General features: G+C 40.0%; 1 protein-coding gene across 1 annotated transcript; it reads left to right on the forward strand.

Annotated features, from left to right (window-relative positions):
• Positions 1-10,579: 10,579 nt before the first annotated feature.
• FOXI1 (forkhead box I1) lies at positions 10,580-12,723 on the forward strand. The gene is made up of 2 exons (XM_009649511.1): positions 10,580-11,153; positions 12,170-12,723. The coding sequence occupies exons 1-2, from the start codon at positions 10,580-10,582 to the stop codon at positions 12,721-12,723; spliced, it is 1,128 nt and encodes a 375-aa protein (XP_009647806.1).
• Positions 12,724-23,858: the final 11,135 nt, after the last annotated feature.

Raw genomic sequence — 23,858 nt, forward strand, 5'->3', positions numbered from 1 at the left:
GTGTGGGGTGGGAAAGAGGGCATGTTCAGCTAAGACTTTATGTGCTGACCTGTAGGAAGCCGTTACGCTGCAATAATGTAAGATGCAGTTAAGCTGCATGCCATGTACGGTCAGTTAGCTAGGTGTCTGAATTTTAGACACAGGCACCTGGGTTTTATCTCTCATGGAGGGCGACACTGTGTTAGTAGTAATGGTTTAGCTCCAGAAGAGCTGCTGTGTCAATGCAGCATAAAGTCTGGTTATAGACAGCAGATGTTAGCATTCTGTTACATCAAGGTTTTCTCAAGTATTCTTTAACTAACTTGGTTATCCAACCTGCCCTTGTTTATGCCATGGTGATGCTGTCCAAGCCCTCATTATGAAATTAGGTCTTCATTATTCTTTTGGGAGGGTAGGAATTTGATGCTCTTAAAATGTCAATAAAAATTAGCTGGGGTGAGATATAGGAAGGTGTTCAGAGTCACTGTCAATAAGGATCAAGTTCCTGAGCAGGAAGAGGAATTTTATTAAAGATTTTACAGACCTTAGGAAGGCACTGTGGTTCTGAACTGAGATTAATGGGTGATAGGCCTATGTATTTGTTGCAGGTACTGATTGACAATGAACTTTTTATCTGTATCACATGCAGTATGTAATCTTTTCTTATTAGACAATGGAAATTTTGGGTGAGTAGAATCATAGAATGGTTTGGGTTGGAAGAGACCTTAAAGATCATCTAGTCCCAACCCCCAAATGGGGGTAATGGGTGCCATATTGGTTATTCTGTATGGAGTCCAGAGGCACACAGTAGATTTTCCGGGGTGTGTTACTAATGCAGCACATGAATGGTAGCCTCTGTAGTGTAGAAGACTGAGAGTCTGGAATGTGTCCAGTTGCATCACGTTTAAACTGAAGCAACCTTGTGCCATCCTGGTCTCTGAAGAAAAGAACTCCTATAATGAACATGGTGGACTTTTCTGCATTCCTTGAGATTTGAGATGCAGAGGCAGTTTGCTCCCACAATTACTGATACAAGGAAGTTGTAATAGAATAACAGTGGAAAATTCTCCTCAATCTGGAGGACATCAAGTAGCCAGAGTGGCGATGAGGAGGTTTTAGCACCAGCTACTATATTCTCCCCTCTGTTTTCAGGCAGCAGCTGTTTTACTGTAAAAAAAATGGCTGAAGAGCAGTTCCTAACCTGAACTGGCAAAAAGCGATAACCTTGTGCCAAGCGTTTGTTGACAGTTCTTAGAAGAGCAGGGAATGGGTAGACAGGTTAATGTTTTTGTGTTGTGTTACTAAAGCTACAGAAATTTCAATGACTACATGGATTCAGAGGTTGAGTTGTTCTCTTCAACCCATTTGATATTCACAGCTTTTGTTGTTTGGCTATTTTGCTGCTTGCTTCATTGCTAGTGGCAATGATGGAGCAGACCCTTTCATTCAAAATGAGTTGAAGGTACATGCAAGGAATCCTGCAGGAAAAAAAATTTGGAATTATGATGGGAAACTGCTGAGGAAGTGAAGTGGACTTGATGATTTGACTTCATCAGTTTGATTATGAAGTCTCTTAGCAATTCAAAGCTGATGGCTGGTAAATCACACAGTACAGTCTCTACCCAGAATCATAATGAGATTTTACATTGATTGCACAAATGAGCATATATTTCTGCTTTGGACTAGGATAAATCCGTAAGTATTTTATTGTACTTACATCTCTACAGATTCTGAATCAAAGCTGCTCACTAATGTCACAACATTGCAGCAGCTGTATCATGTCTGGCTGATTATCAAAGGATTTTTTTTTTTTTTTAACCCAAGTAAGAGAAATGGAACCATCTTTGAAATAATGATACAACTTAAATCACTAAAAGCTAGTCAAGCTCCCAAGTAGGTCTGTTCCACCTTGATCATGGGATGAGGGCACTTGTAAACAAGAAAAGCTGTTAAACATGCAGCGCTACAGGCTTGGGGAAGAGTGGCTGGAAAGCTGCCTGGCGGAAAAGGACCTGGGGGTACTGGTTGACAGCCGGCTGAATATGAGCCAGCAGTGTGCCCAGGTGGCCAAGAAGGCCGATGGCATCCTGGCCTGTATCAGAAATAGTGTGACCAGCAGGACAAGGGAAGTCATCGTGCCCCTGTACTCGGTGCTGGTGAGGCCGCACCTCGAATACTGTGTTCAGTTTTGGGCCCCTCACTACAAGAAGGATGTTGCATTGCTGGAGCATGTCCAGAGGAGAGCAACCAAGCTGGTGAGGGGTCTGGAGCACAAGGCATACGAGGAGCGGCTGAGGGAACTGGGGTTATTTAGTCTGGAGAAGAGGAGGCTGAGGGGAGACCTGATCACCCTCTACAACTACCTGACAGGAGGCTGTAGGGAGGTGGGGGTCGGCCTCTTCTCCCTGGTAACAGATGATAGGACGAGGGGGAATGGTTAGTGGTGGGATGGCAGGGTTAGGTTAACGGTTGGACTCGATGATCTTAATGGTCTTTTCCAACCAAAGCGATTCTATGATTCTATGATTCTAAAATAGCAAAGTAGGACAGAAGCAGGGGGGGGGGGGGTTTTTATTAAATCTGGTTTTTGTTTCAGTCAGCTGAGGTCCAGGAGTTTTGTTTAAAGCTATCTAATCACATAATTCTTTATACTAACTTGCTCCTCCATTTTAAAGGATTTTAGCTTAACTATTACGAAGAAACTGAAAGACCCTTTTTTGTTCCAGCTTCAATGCATTATTATTTCACATGAAACATTTATCCCAGAGTCTGGTTCCATATCTGCCGACCTCAATGGGAATCATCTAGACCTAGGGCATTCTGTTTAAAACAATAGCACAGGTCAATTCTCCAGAGTGTAGGAAAATAAAAGGAATAACTTGGCCAAACACAAGATCCTTCTCATGTAGAAATCAAGAGAATACAGGCAATTTAAAGCCAATTGTCTTCTGCATCATCCTTTTTTTTTTAAAACCATTTCCAAGGAGGGAGGAAAAATAAACAATTCAAGGATCCTGTCCCTCATTGATTTTTGGAGGTGGATATGTCCATCTTGTTACACAAATCTTTTTTTCCAAAGAATATGGAAGCCTCCATGGAAAAAGGTTGCAGCCATCTCCTATCCTGGATGTCTTGGAGTAGTCACTAGTAGTATAGTATTTACTTACATTTCCCCTCCCAAAACTGAGTTCCTACTTGCTCTTAGGCATTCAAGGTCCTTTTGAGAGGGAACATTGAGCAATGTTCCAGGGGCTGCCCTCAGTTGTAAGGACTTCAGCAATGGCAATATTTACTGCTATGGGTTCAGGAGAGTCTTTGTTCTTTATTAACTCAGTCTGTAATTTTCTATTCTGATTTGCTATCATGATGCAGTGTGTACTAAAAATTAACATGCTAAATGAATAATTGCTCTGCAAACAAACATCAGCTAGGCCATGGATTTCATAAACTTTAAAATGTTAGATATATTTAATCATAATTTTAAAGTGAGGACAGTTTGATCTGACTGGGTTTTGGATAGAATCGTGCCTTTTCAATGTAGATTTTTGTCTTCTAGGATAGCAGAAAGCTCCACTGTGCCATCAGTGATCTTTCATATGGCTGACCGTAGAATTAGACAGCCACTGTGAGTGTCTGTGCTTTAACAAATATGGTTTCTGTGTTAATGATTTTTTTCATGAGTATTAGTGTGTGCTGCAGCTCTGTATGCCCTGTTATGCATGTGTGTATTCAACCTGCATTTACTAACAGGTTAATGTGAGAGGCATAAGTGATCTCTCATTCACAGTTAACACTTTGTAGGCCTTCCCATTAACTTAAACTAGTTCAGCTGATGGTAGGTGCCTGTTGGTGGTGTTACAGTGGGTTTAAGTGGTGATCGATTCAAAAGGCACAGGAAAGGTGACAGAGATCAGAAAACAGTCATTTAAGGTATCTATGCTCTCAGTTGGCAGTCAAAAAAAGAGGTTTCTCTAGTAGGATAGGATAGTAGCAGGAATCTTGCACTGTTATTGTAACTAGAAAAAGTCTAAAAAAAGTCTCCATGTTTGACAGATATTTTGAGGTGAGATTTTCCTCAGAATGTTTGCAGGTATGTTTTTATACATAAGAAACCAGCCCTGAGTAGCATTCATTTAGATGCAGGTCTTTTAGCCAGGAATATTGTATTTTATCATCCAGTAGAGCATGTTATGGTTAGATACTTGGATTCTACAAATACTGAGGAATGTGAAGTCTTTCCTACATTACTTCAGTTGCTTTGACACACAGCAATACTTCAGCAGTGCTTTGACACACTCAGTAGCTCTAATGCACAATGCCTGAATTTGTAGAATCTTTCTGAAGAATTGCATTTAGACTTCTTTCACAAGAAAACAGCACTATTGGAGATCAGTACTGGAAAACAAAAGAGCAAAGGAAACAAACCCAAAAGAAAGACTTAAGTCTCTAAACTTACAACAATTTCTGCACAGAATTTCAAAGCAAACAAAGGATTCTAATATGAAAAGGTTAAAAATGTTTACGTATACCGTTGGTTATTTTTACAGATCTATGTAATATTGCTAAGGGGACAGTGATCACACCAGTATAAAAACTCGTTACTAAGTTCTCTCTAAGGCAGATCCGGACTAATTCGACACATTTTCAAAAACTGTCACTAGGGGGAGATAAGTAGTTGCAATACTGTGCCCATATAGTAGAACTCAAACTACTGATCTGTCTTCGTAGATACGGGGAAAACCAAAGTGGAGTAACTGGAAGTGCAAGGATTATTAACACTGTAAATCATCCTACTCACAAGTTAGATGATCTTACTTTACTGCAGTTAAACCCTGTTACATTAAAACAACCTTAAGTTTATCTGTGATTGGCTGTGTCACTGCACTTACAATTGTACCAATTCACTTATCAGTTTTAGTTGCTAATTAATTTTCCCTGAGTGTTTGTGTTGTGCAAGTACAAAAGGGTGTAGAACACTGTGAACAAACCATTTTTTAAAAAAAAAAGGAAGTTATGTTTTCTGAAAAATCCTTGGTTCCAAAAAGTCTTTTCAATGAGATCTCCATTTAAATTGTGGAATGGAAGGAGCTGATTTTTCCATACAAGCCAAATACCTTGACGCTGAAATCTGACTGAAACAGAAGTATTAGCAAGGTACTGGTTTTGTTTTTCATAAATCCTGTTGTGCATCTCATTGAAATGCACAAGAACTTAAATTCTGAAAGATTTTGGAAAGGTGTACAGATTAATTTCCTTGGTAAACACAACTGATGTTCATGCAACACCTCATTTGATTTTAGCACCCTTTATTTCTAGTATAAACAAACATTTAGTGGCAGGCCTAGAAGAATAAGCAGATAATCTGAACGAGGCAAACATTTCAGCTGTTCGGAAGATGGTAGCAGCAGTGGGGTTGTCAAACTATGATTGATTGAAGTATCTGTATTTGTACATATTTCCCTTAATTCAGAGACACCTCAGATTCTAAAATGAGAGGAATTTGTTGCAGAATCTCTCCATGTCTGGTTTAGACTTGAGGTATCCCTCTGTTGCAGGACTGAGCACGTCTGTGTATCTAAATGCATCAGATCCCATGGGAGCCATAGGCAGCCAAATGGAAGCTATAGATTTCTTGCCTGCCTACTGCCTGTCATGACTAATACATGAGTCAGGGGATACCTAATCCCCTCTACCATATTATATGTTGGCAAGATGGTGGAAGGCCTTTGTTGGAGCAGGAGTTATGGCTACTTTTATTATCATAGTTCTCATGGTCAGAAAGTAGCTACTAGCTCTATAAGGCTTTACAGCCTTCTAAAACCCCACTTATAAAGCTGCTTTAAAAATGTACAGTGGTTTTGTTCTGAAAGGCTTATGAAGTCTAAGGGCATTCTAGCGTTGCAGCATTTATGGCACAGATCCAAATGATATTGCCTTTTCCATTAATTTAATGTTCAACCTGCATTTCTAGAAATAAAGCCTAGTTCCCTTGTTTTGCAATACTGTATTTTACATTTCCTATGCTTTTGTAATGACCTTGAGGTGACATTATTTTGCCTGCTACACCTTGTTTCTTCTGATGGTGTAGTTTACTTTGTGCATACACTGGGCAGATGATTATTGGAGTAAGGCATGAAGGCTTCTACAAGTAATCTACCAGACAACCAAGGATATGGATGATTTGTCATCATGTGAAAATGTCTTATCGATGGATACTGAATTGTTTCTGAATTCAGAGTGTGAATTTTTTGAAAAAAGGTGGGTTGCTTGATATACTGAATTGTATATGAACTCTTTTAGAAACAATTTTCCCTCTTCTTTGTGACCACTTGAATAGCTTGTATGAACTTTTCTTCAGTACGGTATTGAACTGTGCTAATACACCAGGATTGGGATTATACACAGTGTTAACAGTACATCCTAAAGCTTCATATTCATTAAAAATAGATCTCTGCACCACGGGATTATCTGGCAATATGTATCATGATCTGGATCAAGTGCAAATGATCAATTTGATTTGTGACTAATTAGCTAAAATACATGATGCAGAGTGCTTTATGCTGGCTATATGAGGGACAAATGATATGCAGTATGTTACAAGGTTTGCCGGGACGAAGTTACTGCTGTGGAATTTTGAACCTGAGTCATTAGAGTGGGTTTGCACTATGTTGTACTTTGCATCATGCAGGCATGGTGCTTTTGGTCTCAGTTCTCTAAAACTGCCACATCGTGAAACAGCGTGATGACCTAAAGCTGCATGTGAGACTAGCAGGCATCATGCTTTATTTTGCTTTATCGTTTCAAAAGATCCAGTTAAGAAGGTAGTTACAAGTATCTCACCCAAAACATTACAAAAGCGTACAAAGAGTTCCCCATACTGTTCTCTAGCTTTTGACCCCTGTGCTTTTGCTTCCTTCTGTGTGCTGGTGTGTACGCGCTTCTCCCAAGTCACTGCATTTCAGAAACACAGATTTGTATGGGCTACTTTGGAGTATAAGTGCTGAGGAATGCCAGTTTTAATGAAAAGAGTTTGAATTTTTCATAACCCAAGATTTCAGCCAATTATGATTTCCCTTGTAAAAGGGCAATCGGTGTGAAGAAATATTACTGTTGGCAGGAGTAGGGGGGTACGTAGGAGCTGACCTAAAAAAACTATGGAGAATGACAGTTCTGCAGGGGGTCAACCTCAACCTTGCAGAATTTAGAGCTTTGCTTAAGAAATCAAGAGGAGCAAATATTTATATAACACCAGCGTTGAGAACAATCTTTGGTTTAACAATAATCTGTGGTTGATCAGGCTTCCAACTGGTAGAGACGTGCACTCAGGGCTGCACAGTATTGGGGTAAAAAGAAACATTAAAACCCTGATGCATCCTGCCTACAAAGACCTCACCCAACCCAATGCATTTGAAAGTAATGATCGCTAAACTGTGACTCCAGCATCAGCCTCCATTTTATTTCTAGAGTTTTTCAGCATGATCTGTTAGCACAGCTTGGTCATAGCATATCACCTTTTTCCAGCCTCTCTATTTGAGAGCCTCACCATTTTTCCTTCTCCTTTCTCCACTTCTGGGATTGCTACCTTCTCCGTCCAGCCCTGCCAAGAATAGGAGTCTCAGTAGTGAGGACCCCAGGGCACTCACCTGTGCTAGACTCGGTGAACTCCAGTTCTGACCAGCCCTGCTCAGAAATCACAGCTTCAGCAAAGTTCATACTTTTCTTGCTGCCTTTTGCCTGTGTATGAGCATCTGCACCTGAAGTGCTATACAGGAGCATGTATTGCAGCCATTCTCAAGCAGTAAGGTGGGCCCATAGCACTGACGCAGGTACCATTTTTACTGGCATTGTTTATACTCTGATCTGGGTAAATCGGGCACAGTCAGTTGGAAGAAAAACATTTCTGATTGTGGCCATGCCAGAAGCCGTGCCAGCACACACGTGCCAGGGAGGGATCAGACCTTTGCGCTCTCTTTCAGAGCTCTGGAGGCAGAAGCCTACAGCTGTCTGTTCTTCATTGCTCTAAACCCAGTGCTTGCCATTCTTCCCCTCAGTCCTTGCTTTACTTAGTTCTGTGTGATACTTTGCTGAGATGTCACCTCAAGGTGGGTCTGGTAGTAACATGCATTCTCAGGCAGCTGCAGAGCACAGCGAGGGGCTGACTTTGCTACAATGCACTGCACCAAAGCTTTGTACAGATTAATTTGTGGAGGAAGTTTTACAACCCTCATCAGTCTCTGGTGGCAAAAGTAATGTGGTTTTTTTCCTTTGTAAAGCCTGGCATATTTTCAAAGCATATATTCATGCAGCACCCACTTCAGTGTATTTTAACTGTAACTATGCATGCAGAGCACCTCAGGGAGTAAGTGTTTAGATGCCACTCATCAAAGTCCATGATGCAGTTAGGTGAATTTTTACTTCTTGGAATAAACAAACCCTGAGCAGTAATAAATTTGCAAGTTTTTCTTGTTTTCAAGGATATTTGGGCAAAAATGTAATTTGCTTACAGGATCAAAAATTTATTATGTTTACTTTTCACACTATATTCTGGGTCTTAGTTCATTGCAAAATCGTTTTTACTCATTTGAGCATTTCTTAAACATTTTGTTCCATTGACTCTACTGTAAATAATGGGGGGGTTTATTAGCAGTATTTGTAACACTAATATTTTCAAGACTACAGACATAATTTTAAAATATATCTATATGTTAGTAAGTTAACTGTTGCTTAAACAGCTTTTTGCATGTTTGTAACTCAGATTCTTATGGAGAAAAAATTATTTCAGATAGCTTTCTTGAGGACGGAAGTACTCGCATTTTATTTCTTGAAAAATGAATCATCATTTGGGGTTTATTTGTCCAAGTCACCTTTTCCACAGCAATTCTTGCTGAGAAAATAAGCCAGCCGTACTATGTTCCACTTAACTTTTGTCTGTTTAATGTGTATCTCTCTCTGTATAGGCTAGTTAGCATTTACAAACTCTGAACTTCCAGTCATTCAAATTCAAATGGCAACTTGTTAGTCCATAATTGCTGTACAAATGATTTTGTGCAGTGAAAGCATGTATTTTTTTTAAGTAACAGCTGTAGAGACGCATTTCTGAGCTGGCAAATTCGCTAGCTTTGTCACTCTGTACTCAATATTTCAGCTGTATTTCAAGTGATTTTTTTCTCCTACCTTTCAGAGCAGCAACAATATGAACATGACATTGGTGAATCACTAATGCTTAGGGAGGGGGGAAATCCTGATGGTGCTGCAGCACGAAAGATTGACTGAATTGATGAATGTGTGACAAAGCAAAAAAAGTAATTGGTACAGCCAGGAATTCAAATCTACAGGTCAAACCTCTTGTTTCTGCAGAAATTATAAGACTAGAGCCATCTTAAAGGCCTTATCACACCAGGATTTTCTTTAATTCCATTGGGTTATTAAGGCTGAGTTGAGTTCCAAATGTATGTATGTGCCTTAAATATAAAAAAAAAAAAAAGTGCAAATATCACTTCTGAAGGGAACAGCAACTATGCTTTTAGCTACAGCAGAGTCTTTCATGCAGTGACACAGTTCTAAGAGATGTCCTCATTCTGAGACAGGTGTTGGTGAGATTGCAGCTCCACATTTTCCTCTTTCAAAAATGCAGGGTGCCACGCAAGGCAGTAAGTATTTTTCCAAGGCTTTTTTTTTCCAAGCTAGAGGTTTTTTACCTTGTTACTTAATTTTAAGGAATCAACTTTTGTCTGCACAGATACAAATGAAGTTATTGGAAATTAGCTGAAAAGAGCTGTGCTGAACACTGCCTCTTTCCTGTTTGGAAAGTCGGCGAAGAGGTTTTATGAGCTCTCTGCACCAATCCTGCAGCAAAGAGGAAGCAGCAAATGATTTCCCATCTCAGTTCACCAGTTCAAGCTCTAAAGAAAGGTTTGATGATTAAGCTTGAAATGTTTTTCTCACAAGATTAATCCTTACTTTAGGAAGTAATTCCATTTATATCAGTAAGATTACTCACGTGAGTAACCAGCTACAGAATTTGCCTGTAGTACTGTGATTGCCTAGGGGGAAGTACAAGCAACTCTGCAATTAAAATTACAGAAAGAAAAGGAGGCCTGACCTTTTCTTCTTTTATGTGTATATATATGCCTACTGTTTCATTGATGAGTGACAAAGGCTTTTGCATTCTGAGGTGTTACTAACAGCAGCACAAAATGGCTTTTCTTTAAAAAGGAAGAAATACTAAACTCTAAAGCTTCATTGGGAAAGGTGGAAAGAGGAGGATCTCTGATGAGGGGTTTTAACTTCAAGACACCTTAGGCTTTCTTTATGTGCATCACATTAGTGGAAAATTCCTTCCTTCATTTAAGAAGATAAACAGTTGTAACTTTCAGGTTTGGTTGATGTGACATCAGTGACTGGCTGGGACTGCCAGCATTCCAAAAAGGATATCATCCTCATCTGCAGCCACTCAGGGCTGCGGGGTGGAGCCTGCAGCACAAGCTGAAACACTTACAGGTGCATAAGTACGTAGGGAAGGGCACAGGTGATGCACCTGTCTCAGGAAAGCAGCACTAGCATAGGTGTGTCATAACTTAACAGCTGCCTGTGTTAGAGCATGAGCTCCTTTGATCCACAAACGCATTCTTCACCACGCTGCAGCCCACAATTTCCAAATATTGGTCAAGAACCTCCAGAGATGAGTATCTACTATGAGAACTTTTTCCATCCACAGAACATCCCTAGTCCACAGCGACCGAGCACCTTTGAGACGACGGATTACAATGCCACTCCCAATCCTTACCTCTGGCTAAATGGACCTTCCATTACCCCACCACCATATCTCCCAGGATCCAATGCCAGTCCCTTCATTCCTCAGTCTTATGGGATGCAAAGGCAGCTCTTGCCTAACATGCACGGCTTGGGAGGAACTGACCTTGGCTGGCTTCCTCTCCCATCCCAAGAAGAGCTGATGAAGTTGGTTAGACCACCTTACTCTTATTCTGCACTTATTGCCATGGCTATCCATGGAGCACCTGAAAAGAGGCTGACTCTCAGTCAGATCTACCAGTATGTGGCTGACAACTTCCCATTTTATAACAAAAGCAAAGCTGGCTGGCAGAACTCCATACGGCACAACTTGTCTCTCAACGACTGCTTCAAGAAGGTGCCCCGAGATGAAGATGATCCAGGTATAGCACTTTCCCCCTCTTTCTCCCCCCCTCTAATTAAACTTCATGTAAAAGCATCGAATACGTTGTAAAGAGACGTAATAGCCTAGATACAGGATATACACATAGAAGCTCTTCTATTTTCCTAGCTCTGAACTAGAAGGCAGCAATGCATACTTGAGGTCTGAATCAGTGTTGCTATTAAATCTCTGCGGGGAAGGGGGATTCCTTACTGCTCCAGGTCTTCCTGAGAGCTGATCGATGTGCTGAGCATGAGGCTCAGTGAGCACAGAAGCAGTCTAACTGAGCAAGTCCCATTCAAAACCCATTTGGTGTAATGCATTTGACTTATGTCAAACTTAACTGGGAAGTAATGGAAAAGGGATAAGGCAAACTCAGATTTGTCAAAGAAATCCAGTAGCTTTAGGGAGTCAACAGTAATTCTCAAGAGGAGAGCAGGCTGTTTTTATCCTGTTTGTTTCAAATAGCATTTTGCTTGGAATCGCACCTCTGCTGTTTCCAACCCCCTGGCTGATATGTTGTCAGATTGTTCCTTTATTTATTGTTTTCTATCAATAGCTGTTGAGAACCATTGGGAACATTTAAAAGCCACTCAATTATGCTGTCACAGAGGGCCAAAAAGCTGGTTCTATCTCGTTAGAAATCTACCCTACACCACTGAATCGGGAGGAACAGCCCAGCATGGGATTTGAAATTCAGAGGAACGGCTATATGCTGAAAACCCCCTTCCCTCTACCGAGAAAACAAAACAAAAACCTAAAAGCCCTCCCAGTGGGTCCACTTGTAGTTTTACCTGTGTGAAGCGTCAGGGCTAAAGGATTCAGCCCAGAACTTTGCACTTTTTTCTGAGTTCAACAGACTTCTTTTGTGTGATTAAAAAAATACATGTGGTTTTTGCTCTGCAATTGTTTTGTTTCTGTGAAATGACAGAAACATTGTAAAGCCCTGGAAGACTGCTATTTGCTGTCTGTGTGCATATTTTTAAACTGAAAATGTGCTTTTGTTCCCTCTGACAGGAAAAGGGAATTACTGGACTCTGGACCCAAACTGTGAAAAGATGTTTGACAATGGAAACTTCCGCAGGAAGAGGAAAAGGAAGTCTGACATTGGCCCTAGTGCTGCCAGCCTTGCATCTGAGAAATCAGAGGATAGTGCCCTGAGTGGTAGCCCCAAAGCTGTAGAGCATCAGGATATCTTGGAAAACTCATCACCTGGGACTGACAATTCACCTGAGAAAGGATCTTCACCTCCAGCTTCCAGCAGCCCATGCCTCAGTAATTTCCTCTCCAGTATGACTGCATATGTTAACAGCTCTAACTCAGTGAGCCGCTCAGTGCCTTTGGGACTCAACTCTGAACCCATTGACAAAATGGGACAGAATATGGTAGGCTTCAATTCGTGCTCTCCACTCTCTAATATCCCCAGCCATGGTGTGGGAGAGTGGTCCAATTCTATGCCTTCTAGCCACCTTGGCTACAGCAACTCTGTGCTCAACCAGTTTAACACCCATTTTTATAGCAGTATCAGCACAAATAACACTCTGTATTCCAGGGAAGGAACAGAGGTTTAAAAGAAGGATTCTAAGACACCAAAGCATAGCTATATTTGAGAGGAAATGATCTGTGGGCAGATGATTAGTGTTAGCCTGTTGTGTCTGGGAGTAACACTGCGTCCTACCTTCTGACAGCCGCAAACTGGTTACCCATTATACTTGCTCAAATCACAAACACTCCACATTCGGCAGCTCCACATAAAAAATCAGGAATCGTAACAGCAAGAGTAGTGAAGAGTTCTGAGACACTGTGCTTGTATTGCTGCCACCCATGGTCCTTTACAGACATCCTTCAGAAGTTTCTGTTTGCCTTAGGCACGCAGCTTTTTCTGGCATGGTACTAACATTGCTATGCTTTTAAAGTGCTAATAGAAATGTGGTTACATCTCTAAATGTCCTCTCTTGCTGATATAGGCTGCCTGTACTAGACATGCTTAGCAAGTTCTTTTTTGGCCAAAGCTATTCTGAGACACTGAAAGATCTATAATAAAAACTACTGTATAGTGAGTAACAACTAACATTTGAATGGTGAGTGCTGTCTTTGGTTTTCTCTAACACTAGCACATACATTGTCTACATTTTGATCCCCTTTCAGCCCCAGGGGAAATATGGCTATGAAGCAAGCTGGCATCATCATGGACACAACAGTCCTTTTGAAACTGAAGGGAAGTGTAACAAAATGCACTGGAATTGTCTTCTGCTGGTGCAGTTGGATCATAATGTTTTCAACTATAATTACAGGGTCTTTTTTTTTTTTTTTTTTTTGCCTTACACATGCAAATCTATTTACATAAGGAAAACAGGATCTGTCCTGAATATATATATTCAATACATGTGTTTTCCAAGAAGAAAAAGGATGTGTTCTATCTTAACATTCTACGTGAGTAATTTCCACTGAGTAAAGAATTGTAATATTGAGGGCGTGGGAGGAGAAGAAGGGGAGGTAGAAAGCTTAACTGACTCTGGGTTTCAATTCCAAAGGCTGGATCTTTCAAGCGTCAATTGCAGATACTGTAAAAAGTCCCTGTACAGTGGGGGTTTTTTATATTTTGTAAAAGTCTGCGCTGTTTTGTCCTTGTGTAAATATTAGAAATAATGCTTATTTTCCTATGTTCTACTGTACCCACCAACAAAATTTCAAAATATATATGAAGTTTTTTCAAAACAAGACTTGATTCAAGTTCCACATTTTTGTCACAGACTGGATAGCCTGCAGCATACATAGGCAGCAAGTTTAACTGTTCACATCTGGGCACTGCACAGACTTTTAGAATGAGAGAAAACGTATTCATGCATTGTGATAGATACCATTTTTCTTGGGGTTTTTTTTTTGTGTTTTGTTTTGTTTTTTTTTTAAATTCTACATGCATGTAGTTTTGTTATGGGCGACCCCAGAAGCATTTTTAATAAAGAATTTGTATAGAAAAAGTACGCATCTGTGTGTGTGTGTACTGTGCTACTTATGTCTTTAAAAGTCTCCTTAACAGTTTGACTTGAGCCATTTGTCTGAGGAAAGAGCAGTATAATAGTCGCAGAAGGTCAGAGACTGAGATAGCATATGTCTAGGCAATTAAAATTTGCATGTCTGAGGAATATAATTGGCTATTATGCAAAATACTATCACTAAATAAAAATCATCCTTAGAGTTTCCCTGTTGGAGCTAAGTGGTGCAGATCATTTAAAATTTCAGAAACCAAACTATATTTTCCTATGCTAATTGGCCGATAAAACTGCAATCTTTTCTGCATTCATATTTATTTTTTATGTTTAAATTTTTTCACTACCAAGGCTGCTCTGACTATTCATAGTTTTGTACCCACTATAAGTTCTCACTTGAAAGTTGAAACCTACCTACACTGCTAACACTGTTCCTTAAGAAAAAAAATAAAATGACCTTCCGGTGGTGTCCCTCTGCCATGACTGTTTCTCTGAAGTCAGGCACGTGCTGAGGCCTGAGCTGTAACTCCTGCCCTCATAATTCTACAGCCCTTCCAAGAATCTCAGCCCAGCAGGTGGGCCTTCAGGTGCCCTGCAAGTCAGCAGCTGGCAGCACTTGTTAGAGAGACTTGCTCATGTGACAATTAAGAAATGTATTCAGTCAGTCCTGTTAGCTCTTGGATTCAGCAGACTTATAACAAATTGCTCAGAAATATAGTTCCTGTGGAGTATCACAAAGAAGAGAGGAAATTGATTTCTTTAGTGATGAAATGGAAAATGTTCCTCTATGGACTTACTTACAGAGCAAAAGTGTGGGGAAAAATAAGGTGCAAATTATGCTAAGAAAAATGATGTTGCTAAACAACAGCAGACAGCAAAAAAGCAACTTCTTTGTGAACTCGCGTTTTGTTTGGCTCTTCTAGTTCCTAGTGCCAAATAATAAAAGGAAATCCAGACAGGTATGCCAAAGGACAAGAGTTTGTGCCTCACTGCTTCCCAGATGCTGTCAACCAAATACACTTTTGGCTTATAGGCAATGAGGAAGTGCTGCCAGCATGCCAGTTCTTCACAGACAAAGGTAAGTTTTCCAGGGGGGTCCCTGACCACAGAGATTAATTAACTCCCCTGCAACCATTCAGCTGGCTTGACACATCAGCTTAGTTGATGAAGCTACTGTTCAAAGAGGAGTGAAAAGATGATTGCATGGGATGTAATCCTATTTCTCCTCAAAACAGAACTACTTTGTAACAAAACAAATTAGGAGCACTCATCTTCATCTGTGGTTTTGTGTTTTTCAGAGAGAACTGGCTTTGATAACCAGCCGTATTGGTATGTTCCTGGAGCTACTGCACATCACTCTAGCGCCTGCAGGGAAACTTTAGTGTCCTTATGTGAGCTGCAGCACTGCTCTGTCAAAGGTAATGCTCCTATTAGTTTATTTTACCAATATGGTAATCATATGGCTTTTGGAGGGAAAAGCATCTGGGTTTTAGGAGTGGGTTTTTGGCTTTCTTTGTTGCTTTAAAGTGTGCTATTAAAGAAGCCGTTAAACTAGGACCTGTAACTAAAATATGTTTAAAACATTGCTGATCTTTACAGACATCTAGCCTGATTTACAAATGCATTTACTGATTGATGCTGCTTGAAAAGAGAATTTGGGCTACAAGAACTCCAAGTAGTTTTGTCTGTAAAGATTCTTGATTGATTATTTCTTTCTTAGAGTGTGTTTTGTGTTGAGATGCAGCTATTTTCACATACCACTGTGGACACTGTGTTCCATGACTCGGCAATTATTTGTTCCTGGTTTAAACGTCAAGTTAACACTTAAAGGCTGCTCCCATCTTACCACAAACTCATCCAGCCCTGAAGTGGTCAGAATAGGTTACTACTTGCTTTCCTTCTGCCATAGCAAAACTGCAAATATTAGAAGCCTTCATTGCCAGGCAGTGTGTCTTGACTAATGATAAACGAGTAATGAATTCTTACATATGTCTCAGGTACATTGCTGCTGAATCTCTGGGGCAGCTTCACTGGAATCGACCTAGCTAGAAACATCTTCCCAGGGTTCTTATTCCACAGTTTCCTGGTTCTGTGTCCTGGGTCTGCAGCCATGGAGCCTGTGACTCTTCAGCCCTGGCTCTAGTACCAGGGAGGGTGTTGAAACCCAAACCATGCTAGCAATTTGGAGTTTCACAGCAGAGATCTGGGCAGCCAGGGATCCCTTGTACCACAGCCTCAGGGTCGTTTCACATAGTCATGGGATCAGTTGCAAACCCTGGAGTCCTGCAATACAGGGTGCTGCTTTAGCTGTGAGAACATGGAGCTTTTAGGGTCTTTTGTGCCCCAGAAGTCCAGGTACAGCCCCATCTACAACTCTTGCTAAATCTTTTAGAAATCTTGCTAAAGCTGTTACACTATGAAGAAAATGTTTTCTAATCAACAATTTTTATTTACAGAAAAACCCCAACCAACCAAAAACCCCACTGGATTTAAGCAAAATGAAGCCACAGCAAGGTAGCAGACTCGCTCATCTGCCAAATCCAAACAAGTTCCTTGAACAGATAATTGCAGGCAGTTTAGGAAAATACAGAGGAGCAACATTAGATGCAAAGTTTGCACTGATGATGAGGATACAATGGAGAGCTGTTAGCAGTAAGATCTGCTAAATCTCTTGTTACAGTCAATATGCAGGAAATGTAATTAATCTCCACGGCAATTTACTCTGTGCTTCATATTTATTTTAAGGGCCAAGCTTGTTGTGGAGCTTTTTACTGGATTAGGCAAAGTAGTCAAAGATCATTCTGTGCTGGTATTTTCTTTACTAATGGCAATGGTTTGCATGGCTTATGAATGCAGGGTTTAATATTCACTTCAAAGCTGCTGCTTCACAGTTCTGGCTGCCTGTGAACTTTCTGCCACTCATCACTCCCTCCTGTAGGTGGCTGGTGCCTTTCACATCCTGATAACTCTACCTGCACAAATGCTTAAGTAATCATTTCTTACTTTGATTCAGTCAGAGTGAACGAGGCTCAAGAAAAAATGCTACTAAGACTTGCTAATGTTAACCTAAGTAGTTTGTGCTGAATCAGTTTTGGGGTAATTATGATGAGAGACTTCAGTGTGCAGTGTGCATCATACTTGTGACAGACTGCAAGGCTGGGGGACAGAACCTTCCCCATTTCATCAGTGGCAAGTGGCAGCCAGCACACACTGCCCTGTGAAACCATTTTGTAAGAGAGGGGAAAAATTTGGTGTGGCTATTGCAAACCATGGTTGCTTTCTGTAAATTCTAAATCATGCACAAAAAAAATCTAAAATGCTGCAGCCTCTGGATGCAGTGCTGAACACTCAGTGCTTGGTAAACAATTAGTGGTATAAATGTCTGGTTATTGTTTACCTCGTTTTCCAAATGTAACATGACTTTCTTAGTTCTTTGATCATTATGAAAAAATGCTAGAAAAAGAAACTGCAGGACACAGTGCAAAATATCATAAAAAGAGTCTGCAAATACCTTAGGTTTCAGCTCTATCACCTTATAAAGCAAACATCTAAGACTGCAATATTCCTAGGAAGTGGAAGAAAAGTAAAGCTAGACCACAAGGCTTAAAGATTTGTATTTAACTGTAGGATTATGGAACGCCTAATAAAATGGAGAGAGCTTAAATGTTACTCCTCGTTCAAAGATGACACCAAGAGTGTGGTGGAGGTATCTGAAAAGAAAAATCACCAGTATTTACTTCTCCAACAAATAGCAATGGGGACTTTGCCAGATACATTCTGAATTACAGTGCACCAACCTTTCTCTCATGATGGGATGCATTATGAAATTCTTCACTGTTTAGCACTGTCAATAGTTTCTTTGTTTCTTCATGTGAAAACATTGCCAGGTGAGGAAAATAATGAACTTTTTCCCAATAGGTTTGCCAAATTGTAACTGCCAGTTTATGGTACTCTACAGCAATCCTTACAACTGTTTCCAAGGGATCTTGGAAACAGCTGACCCAGACCTGTGTTATTTTTTTATGTAGAGTATCCACACCTCTACATCTGTAAAGTATGAACCAAGATCCTGCTGTATACTTCTTGTATCCTCTAGCTTTCCCTGCTTTAAGTGCTGACAACTGCAAGAATCTGAATTGCTGTAGTCCTGGAGGTACTGCTGTTAAGTATGTCTTGGTTGGTACGTGTCATGTGCTAGAAACCTGCACAGGGCCATTGGTACCTGGTCAGAAAGATACTTAAGTTTTTATTATTTACATGCGGATCTAGTTGTAAGGTGGTAAGGACTTTAATCTACCCAAACAACCCTTCCTGAGTGGACTTGCACAATGTGCCTGCTGATACCCTGTGCAAATTAATTTGCAGAATACCTCTCTAAAACTAATATTTGCATGTCTTGTGTCGGACAAATTGCAATACAAATTATGCTTTACCTCAGCTTGTTTTAATTCTTTTTAAATACTAAAAGCATTCTTCTCCAAATCTCCTTGCAGCAAACTATGGTTTTAGTCTTGTGCAGTGTATGATATCAAGTGCTCTTTAAGAAGCAAGGTGGCAAGTCAAGCCAACTCTGGAAGTAGCTAATCCTAATTCTAACCTGCAAGCTACTCATTTCCTTTAAATTAACTTGTAAAATACTAAGAATTGTTCCTTTCACAAAGATTGATGAAAAAATCTCTGATGGAGTAGTCTTGCAAAGTACCAAGAAGCCCAGCTCCTCTCTATTTAAACTGAAACTGGAGAGCTCAGGTCCTTGCCTGTTTAGGCCAACACTGACTGATTGACGCATCTCGCCCTGCAAAGCACAGCACCAACGTGGGCATCAGAGCTCCTCTTAATGCTCTTCGGCTTCAGAAGGCCCCTGCAAGTACACAGTAGTTTGCTGGATTGGGGCCTAAGGCAGTGATCAACTGATGGAATGTTTTTCCTTATTTTTCTTTCACAATGGTATTTGTGTATAGCACTCTCAAATGCTTCCCCACTTACTGAAATTGTTTGCTGTTCAGAGAGATAAATGCTGTCTGTTGTCAGAAATTACCATCATATGAGCAAAGTTGAACCTGTTGCCTGCTAAGTCCTTACCAAAATCTAGCATTGGAAATGGTACATGGAAGTCAGATACTTAATTTTCTATTTGTAGTAACAGAAACTAAATGAATGGAGAGCTGAAGAATCTTTACAGGTCTCTAAAGCACTTGCAGGGCGTGGGTGTGTGTAGCAGAGCATATTCACAATCCTGTTCTACATTAATAAGATCTTACTTTCAACTTATTTTGTTCTTCCTTTTTCTGTTCTTGCTCCAGCAATTTTACGGCCACCAGGTTTTTAGTTTACAATTTTATGTCTCCAGTTGATGTTAGGTATCTGATATTCTTTGCATGCCCACAAATCAAGCAGGCCATCTGACTGCTTAGATTTAGATTAGTAGCACAAAAATCGAGCCAGAGTTGATCTGATCTTTTAGCCCTTTTTTAACTTTATAAACCCCATTTTTTTTAACCTATTATCATCACTTGAACAATCAACAGAACAGCTGAATAGCATAAGCCTGAGTCAGTTTTTAAGATTAGCAAATGAATAAACATAAACATGCCAAGGAAAAAAATAATTGTTGGGAACATGCTAAATTACACCAGAATCTTTTTGGTTTGTGCCACAATCCTTACATTTTTTTTCTGACATTATTTGTATGTCTCCCATCTGTCCCTCTAATTGTTGTCATGCTTTTACTGTTGATTTTTAGTCTCAGGTTTAGCATAGGATGGATTACATTTGCTAACCTGCTCCTCTTAATTCAAACCAGTTGCTAGGCTCTTAGGTGGTGTTAGGAAATGAGTGCTTTCTATGCTGCACAGTTACAACCTTTCTGCTAGGACAGATGCACCCATGTTATTTGTAATCCCATGGAATCACATCTCTTCTTTGATAACTATGGAAAAGGAGGTATTATAGGTATATATTCTACCTGAGTCAAAAAGATCAGTGTGAGTAGGTAGTGATGCAATCCCAAACTAATAGAATACCATATAACTGAGCTCCTAGTCATTTTAGTCCCAGTTAAAAGTTTGTGAGCCATATAACTGAATTGCCTACACTGTCCTTGCCATATCTTAACTTACCTAGCAGTATTCTAGCTCCCTGGGTGGGCTTCCGGATTTAAGTTTAGGAGCTGTGCTTATTAACATCATGTCCTTAAAATGTAACGTGGCATTGCTTTCACCTGTTAAATGTCCATTTCATACCAGAAGCAACTGTAGTTCAGTGGCAGATGAAGTGGGGAATACGAATGATTTAAATATTACGGTGGGTAAGTAGGATTGCCATAGCAGACTGGGAGAGGTCAGCCCTACAGTTAATAGAGCAGCACATCCACACAACAGCCAGACTCAAAAGTCCCAAGTGGAAGTGCAGGAGGCAGTGCAAAATCAGCTACCTCAGTTCATACAATCATAGAGCCAGGAGGCTAGGAAATTCTGTATGCGTGTGTTTTGTTCAAGAGAAGATAAATCCCTTATGCAGTGTAAGCTGAGTGCATGCTATATGGAAATGTTTGCCAAAACAAACAGTGAAGTCTGCCTGATGCACAGTTTGTTAATGTTGGAAGTGGTCCTTCATTTCTGCAAAATGTTTCAGAGGCAATCTGAAGGGAGCACCATAGCCCTAGGATGACAGCAGCTTTCTGCACGTAATGTTTTTTAATTTTTTTTTTTAACTATGCTTTACTATGTGGCAAAGACTGCCAGCAATCTTCTTCAAATATTAGGCATGCTTTGGTTAGGTAACTGCCCTGAACTGTTACTACTCTCAGTCAATTCTTCCCAGCCAAAAATCTCTCCTGCTGCGTCCAAGTTACTAGTAATGAGTTACAGTAATTAGTTCCCCTTGCTTCTGTTCCTCTGATAGATTCCAGAGTTAAGATAAGCAGGAACTAAGCAGGTATCAGGATCAAACTCTCCATGTGTAGTTCAAAGAGGTAAACAAAGCTAAACCGTGGCATGCTGATACTTTACAGGAAGAGCTGTCAGAAGCTCTGATGTAACTACACGCCATCTCAGGAAAGTTTTTCCCCATGTTTGAAATTGTGTAGGTGACCTATGATACCAGCATGTCCAGCTGGACTAGTAACACACTTACTCCTGCAATGGCACCAGTTGCAGAAGAAATCCGCCCCAACATTGTAATGCCAAAAGGTTCATGGCAACATTATGCAGATACTAGCTAATTATACATTGCCCAATAAATGAACTGATGTATGCTTCCAGATGACTTATTGAAAGGGAGGGATAACATTTGTGTCAGCTTTTTATATATTCTGCATATAAGTTCATCTAGGACTCCAATTTTCCCTCTTGCTATGATGTCCCGCAAAGCAATGGAGGTTATCTGGACTGCAGCACAATGAGAGATGCAAAGCTGCCGAGTTTATTTCTTTTTGTTGCCTTTGTGGAAGCATAGATTTGTTGTGGCAAAGTATCAGTAACACAGAGCAGTAGGGTAATGCTGATGTGCCTTACGGCTCAGGAGCTATTTTTCATGCTGTTTGAACAGTGTGTTCTGACATGAGCAGCCTATTGTTTGCTAGTTCAGGACAAGAGTTTTGTGTATGCAAACTTGCATGCAAATCAGACTTAATTTATTATGTTTTCCTCCAATGAGAGTGGAGGGAAAAAAACCAAACACCTTTTAGCTTCAGCAATGTATTTTCTTATGAATAGAGCAGCTATTAAATGATTTATGGAAAGAATGCTAAGAATGCAATAAGTTCAAAGAAGATGGAGTGATATCTTTTTTTCTTTGTCAACTGGGAACCTAGTGCCGATAATGCCATCATCTAACTCAGCTTAAAACATCACACCCATAAGACTTACCTGCATTTCACTGTGGGCAGATCTCTAATTACAGATCTTACTCTTATTAAACAAACAAACAAAAAAGTTTAGCACAATTCTTGCATGGAAGGAAAAAGGATGCAGGGTTTGATATTTACTCAGTCTCCCTGTCTGTTGCTTTGTATTCTGAGATCCTTCCCTACCCCGGGCCTGCCACAACTGTGAATAGCCCTATTTAGCTCGTGTCTGAGGAATTCCCCTGGATCTGCTCTTTAATTTTGGCTCTTGGAACAAGTGTTCCTTGACCAGATCGGGGATGTGTTTGGGATGCTCAAACTTCTTTAACCTGAAACTTAGGGATGTCTTTGGGATTTGGGATGCTCAAACTTCTTTAACCTGAAACTTGCATGATGATTTCCCTCCTGTAGTGAAATAGGTAACATTTCTACAAAGGTGAGGTTTTTAGGGTGGTTTTTTTGTTCAGATGGTATTACATAATTTAATACGAAGCCATATAACTACAATATTCTACAAGTTGAGTTAAAATTAATACTAATAAGCTGGTCTTATATTGAGTTAAACTGGGTAGACCTACTTTAATAAGCAAAAAAATGAATATTATTTTTCGTTTAACTTTATGGGGTTAATTCCCATGCAGTTCTATCAGGCTGACAATAAAAGCATGCATGCCAAATGAGAAATATGTCTCTTTGTGCAGATTGAATCACACTTGTAAAAGATGGTGAACCAACACGTCCTGCGTGCAAATGCAAATACTGAAAACTACCAATGCCTGGGATGCTACATGTTCCTTACTATTTTCCATGAAATATTTAATCTCTCTGCCTCTCTATAACAGGAAAACCTTAAAGCAAAGTTTATCTGATACTTTTCTTGTCACCTATAGAAAACTTACTGGGTTGCCAAAGGGCTAGTCTTGTGTGTTCTAAAATCCCAGGTTCTTTGATAGGACTAGCATGCCTAATTAATTGTTTCTCTGAAAAACTATCTCACTTTGCACTGAAAGCCATCTCCATTCATAGGACCCTGGTAGACAGCGTACAGAGTTACAGCTCTAAAAGATGTTACATACTGAGACTATTTTAACTTATATGCCATCTCATATACAACCTCGTAAGTAAACAGGCGATATTCACTTCTTATTTGGTCTAAGCATTAAGTTTTATTGATCCCAGATTTGTTCTAAGGAAAAATGCAAAGCTTACAAAACTTGAACATTTTTCCAGGACCACAAAACCATCTCCTGTTCTGTTTGGAAATGAGGCAAATACGAGCTAACTCTGGCTAGTTATGAAGCAAGATACTCTTCAAATCTGGATTTATCTAATCCTGTCTCCGTGCTCCTTAAGTAGATATGTGATAAGCAAGCATGCAGAGCACTCATTGTTTTCCTTGTATACCACATGTATCCTTTAGTCTTTTTAAAGCACTTTGATATAAAATGGATTCAGCCAAAGTGCATGACAACCTGTAATCTTCTCTGACAAGCAAGAATAGGACAATATAAGTCACCTGCAGGTTTGCTTGCAATATGTTATATTTTGTTTACATATAGTATGTTATTTAAAGCAAATATTGTACATTTATGCAAATTTGTTGGATGTTAGTATTTATGCAAATAAATATGCAAAGAGGCATGGCCTTTTATCCCCTGGCAGGTTAGTAAGGTAGCCCTTAAATGCTGAAAGCCCTCAGACTACTGTCAATTGGGACTTATTTCTTTTCCCACCATCGAAGTGTATTAAACATTCGTAACCCTGCACAGAAAGGGAAAAATAAGTTCATAGCTGTGGAAAAACCTGTTGATGATAACTAATAATATGAAAATGAAGCAGTCAAACAGGCTGTGGATAGAGTAGGCCAGGT

Source organism: Egretta garzetta, unplaced genomic scaffold (genome assembly GCF_000687185.1).
Source record: "Egretta garzetta isolate BGI_Z169 unplaced genomic scaffold, ASM68718v1 scaffold60, whole genome shotgun sequence".
Lineage (NCBI taxonomy): Eukaryota > Metazoa > Chordata > Aves > Pelecaniformes > Ardeidae > Egretta > Egretta garzetta.

What these genes read in the sequence shown, in the direction of transcription:
- FOXI1 (XM_009649511.1), top strand. Translation starts at nt 10,580, where the DNA reads ATGAGCTCCTTTGATCCACAAACGCATTCTTCACCACGCTGCAGCCCA. An exon ending in CCGAGATGAAGATGATCCAG is followed by an intron (nt 11,154 to 12,169) that starts GTATAGCACTTT and finishes TCCCTCTGACAG; the next exon opens with GAAAAGGGAATTACTGGACT.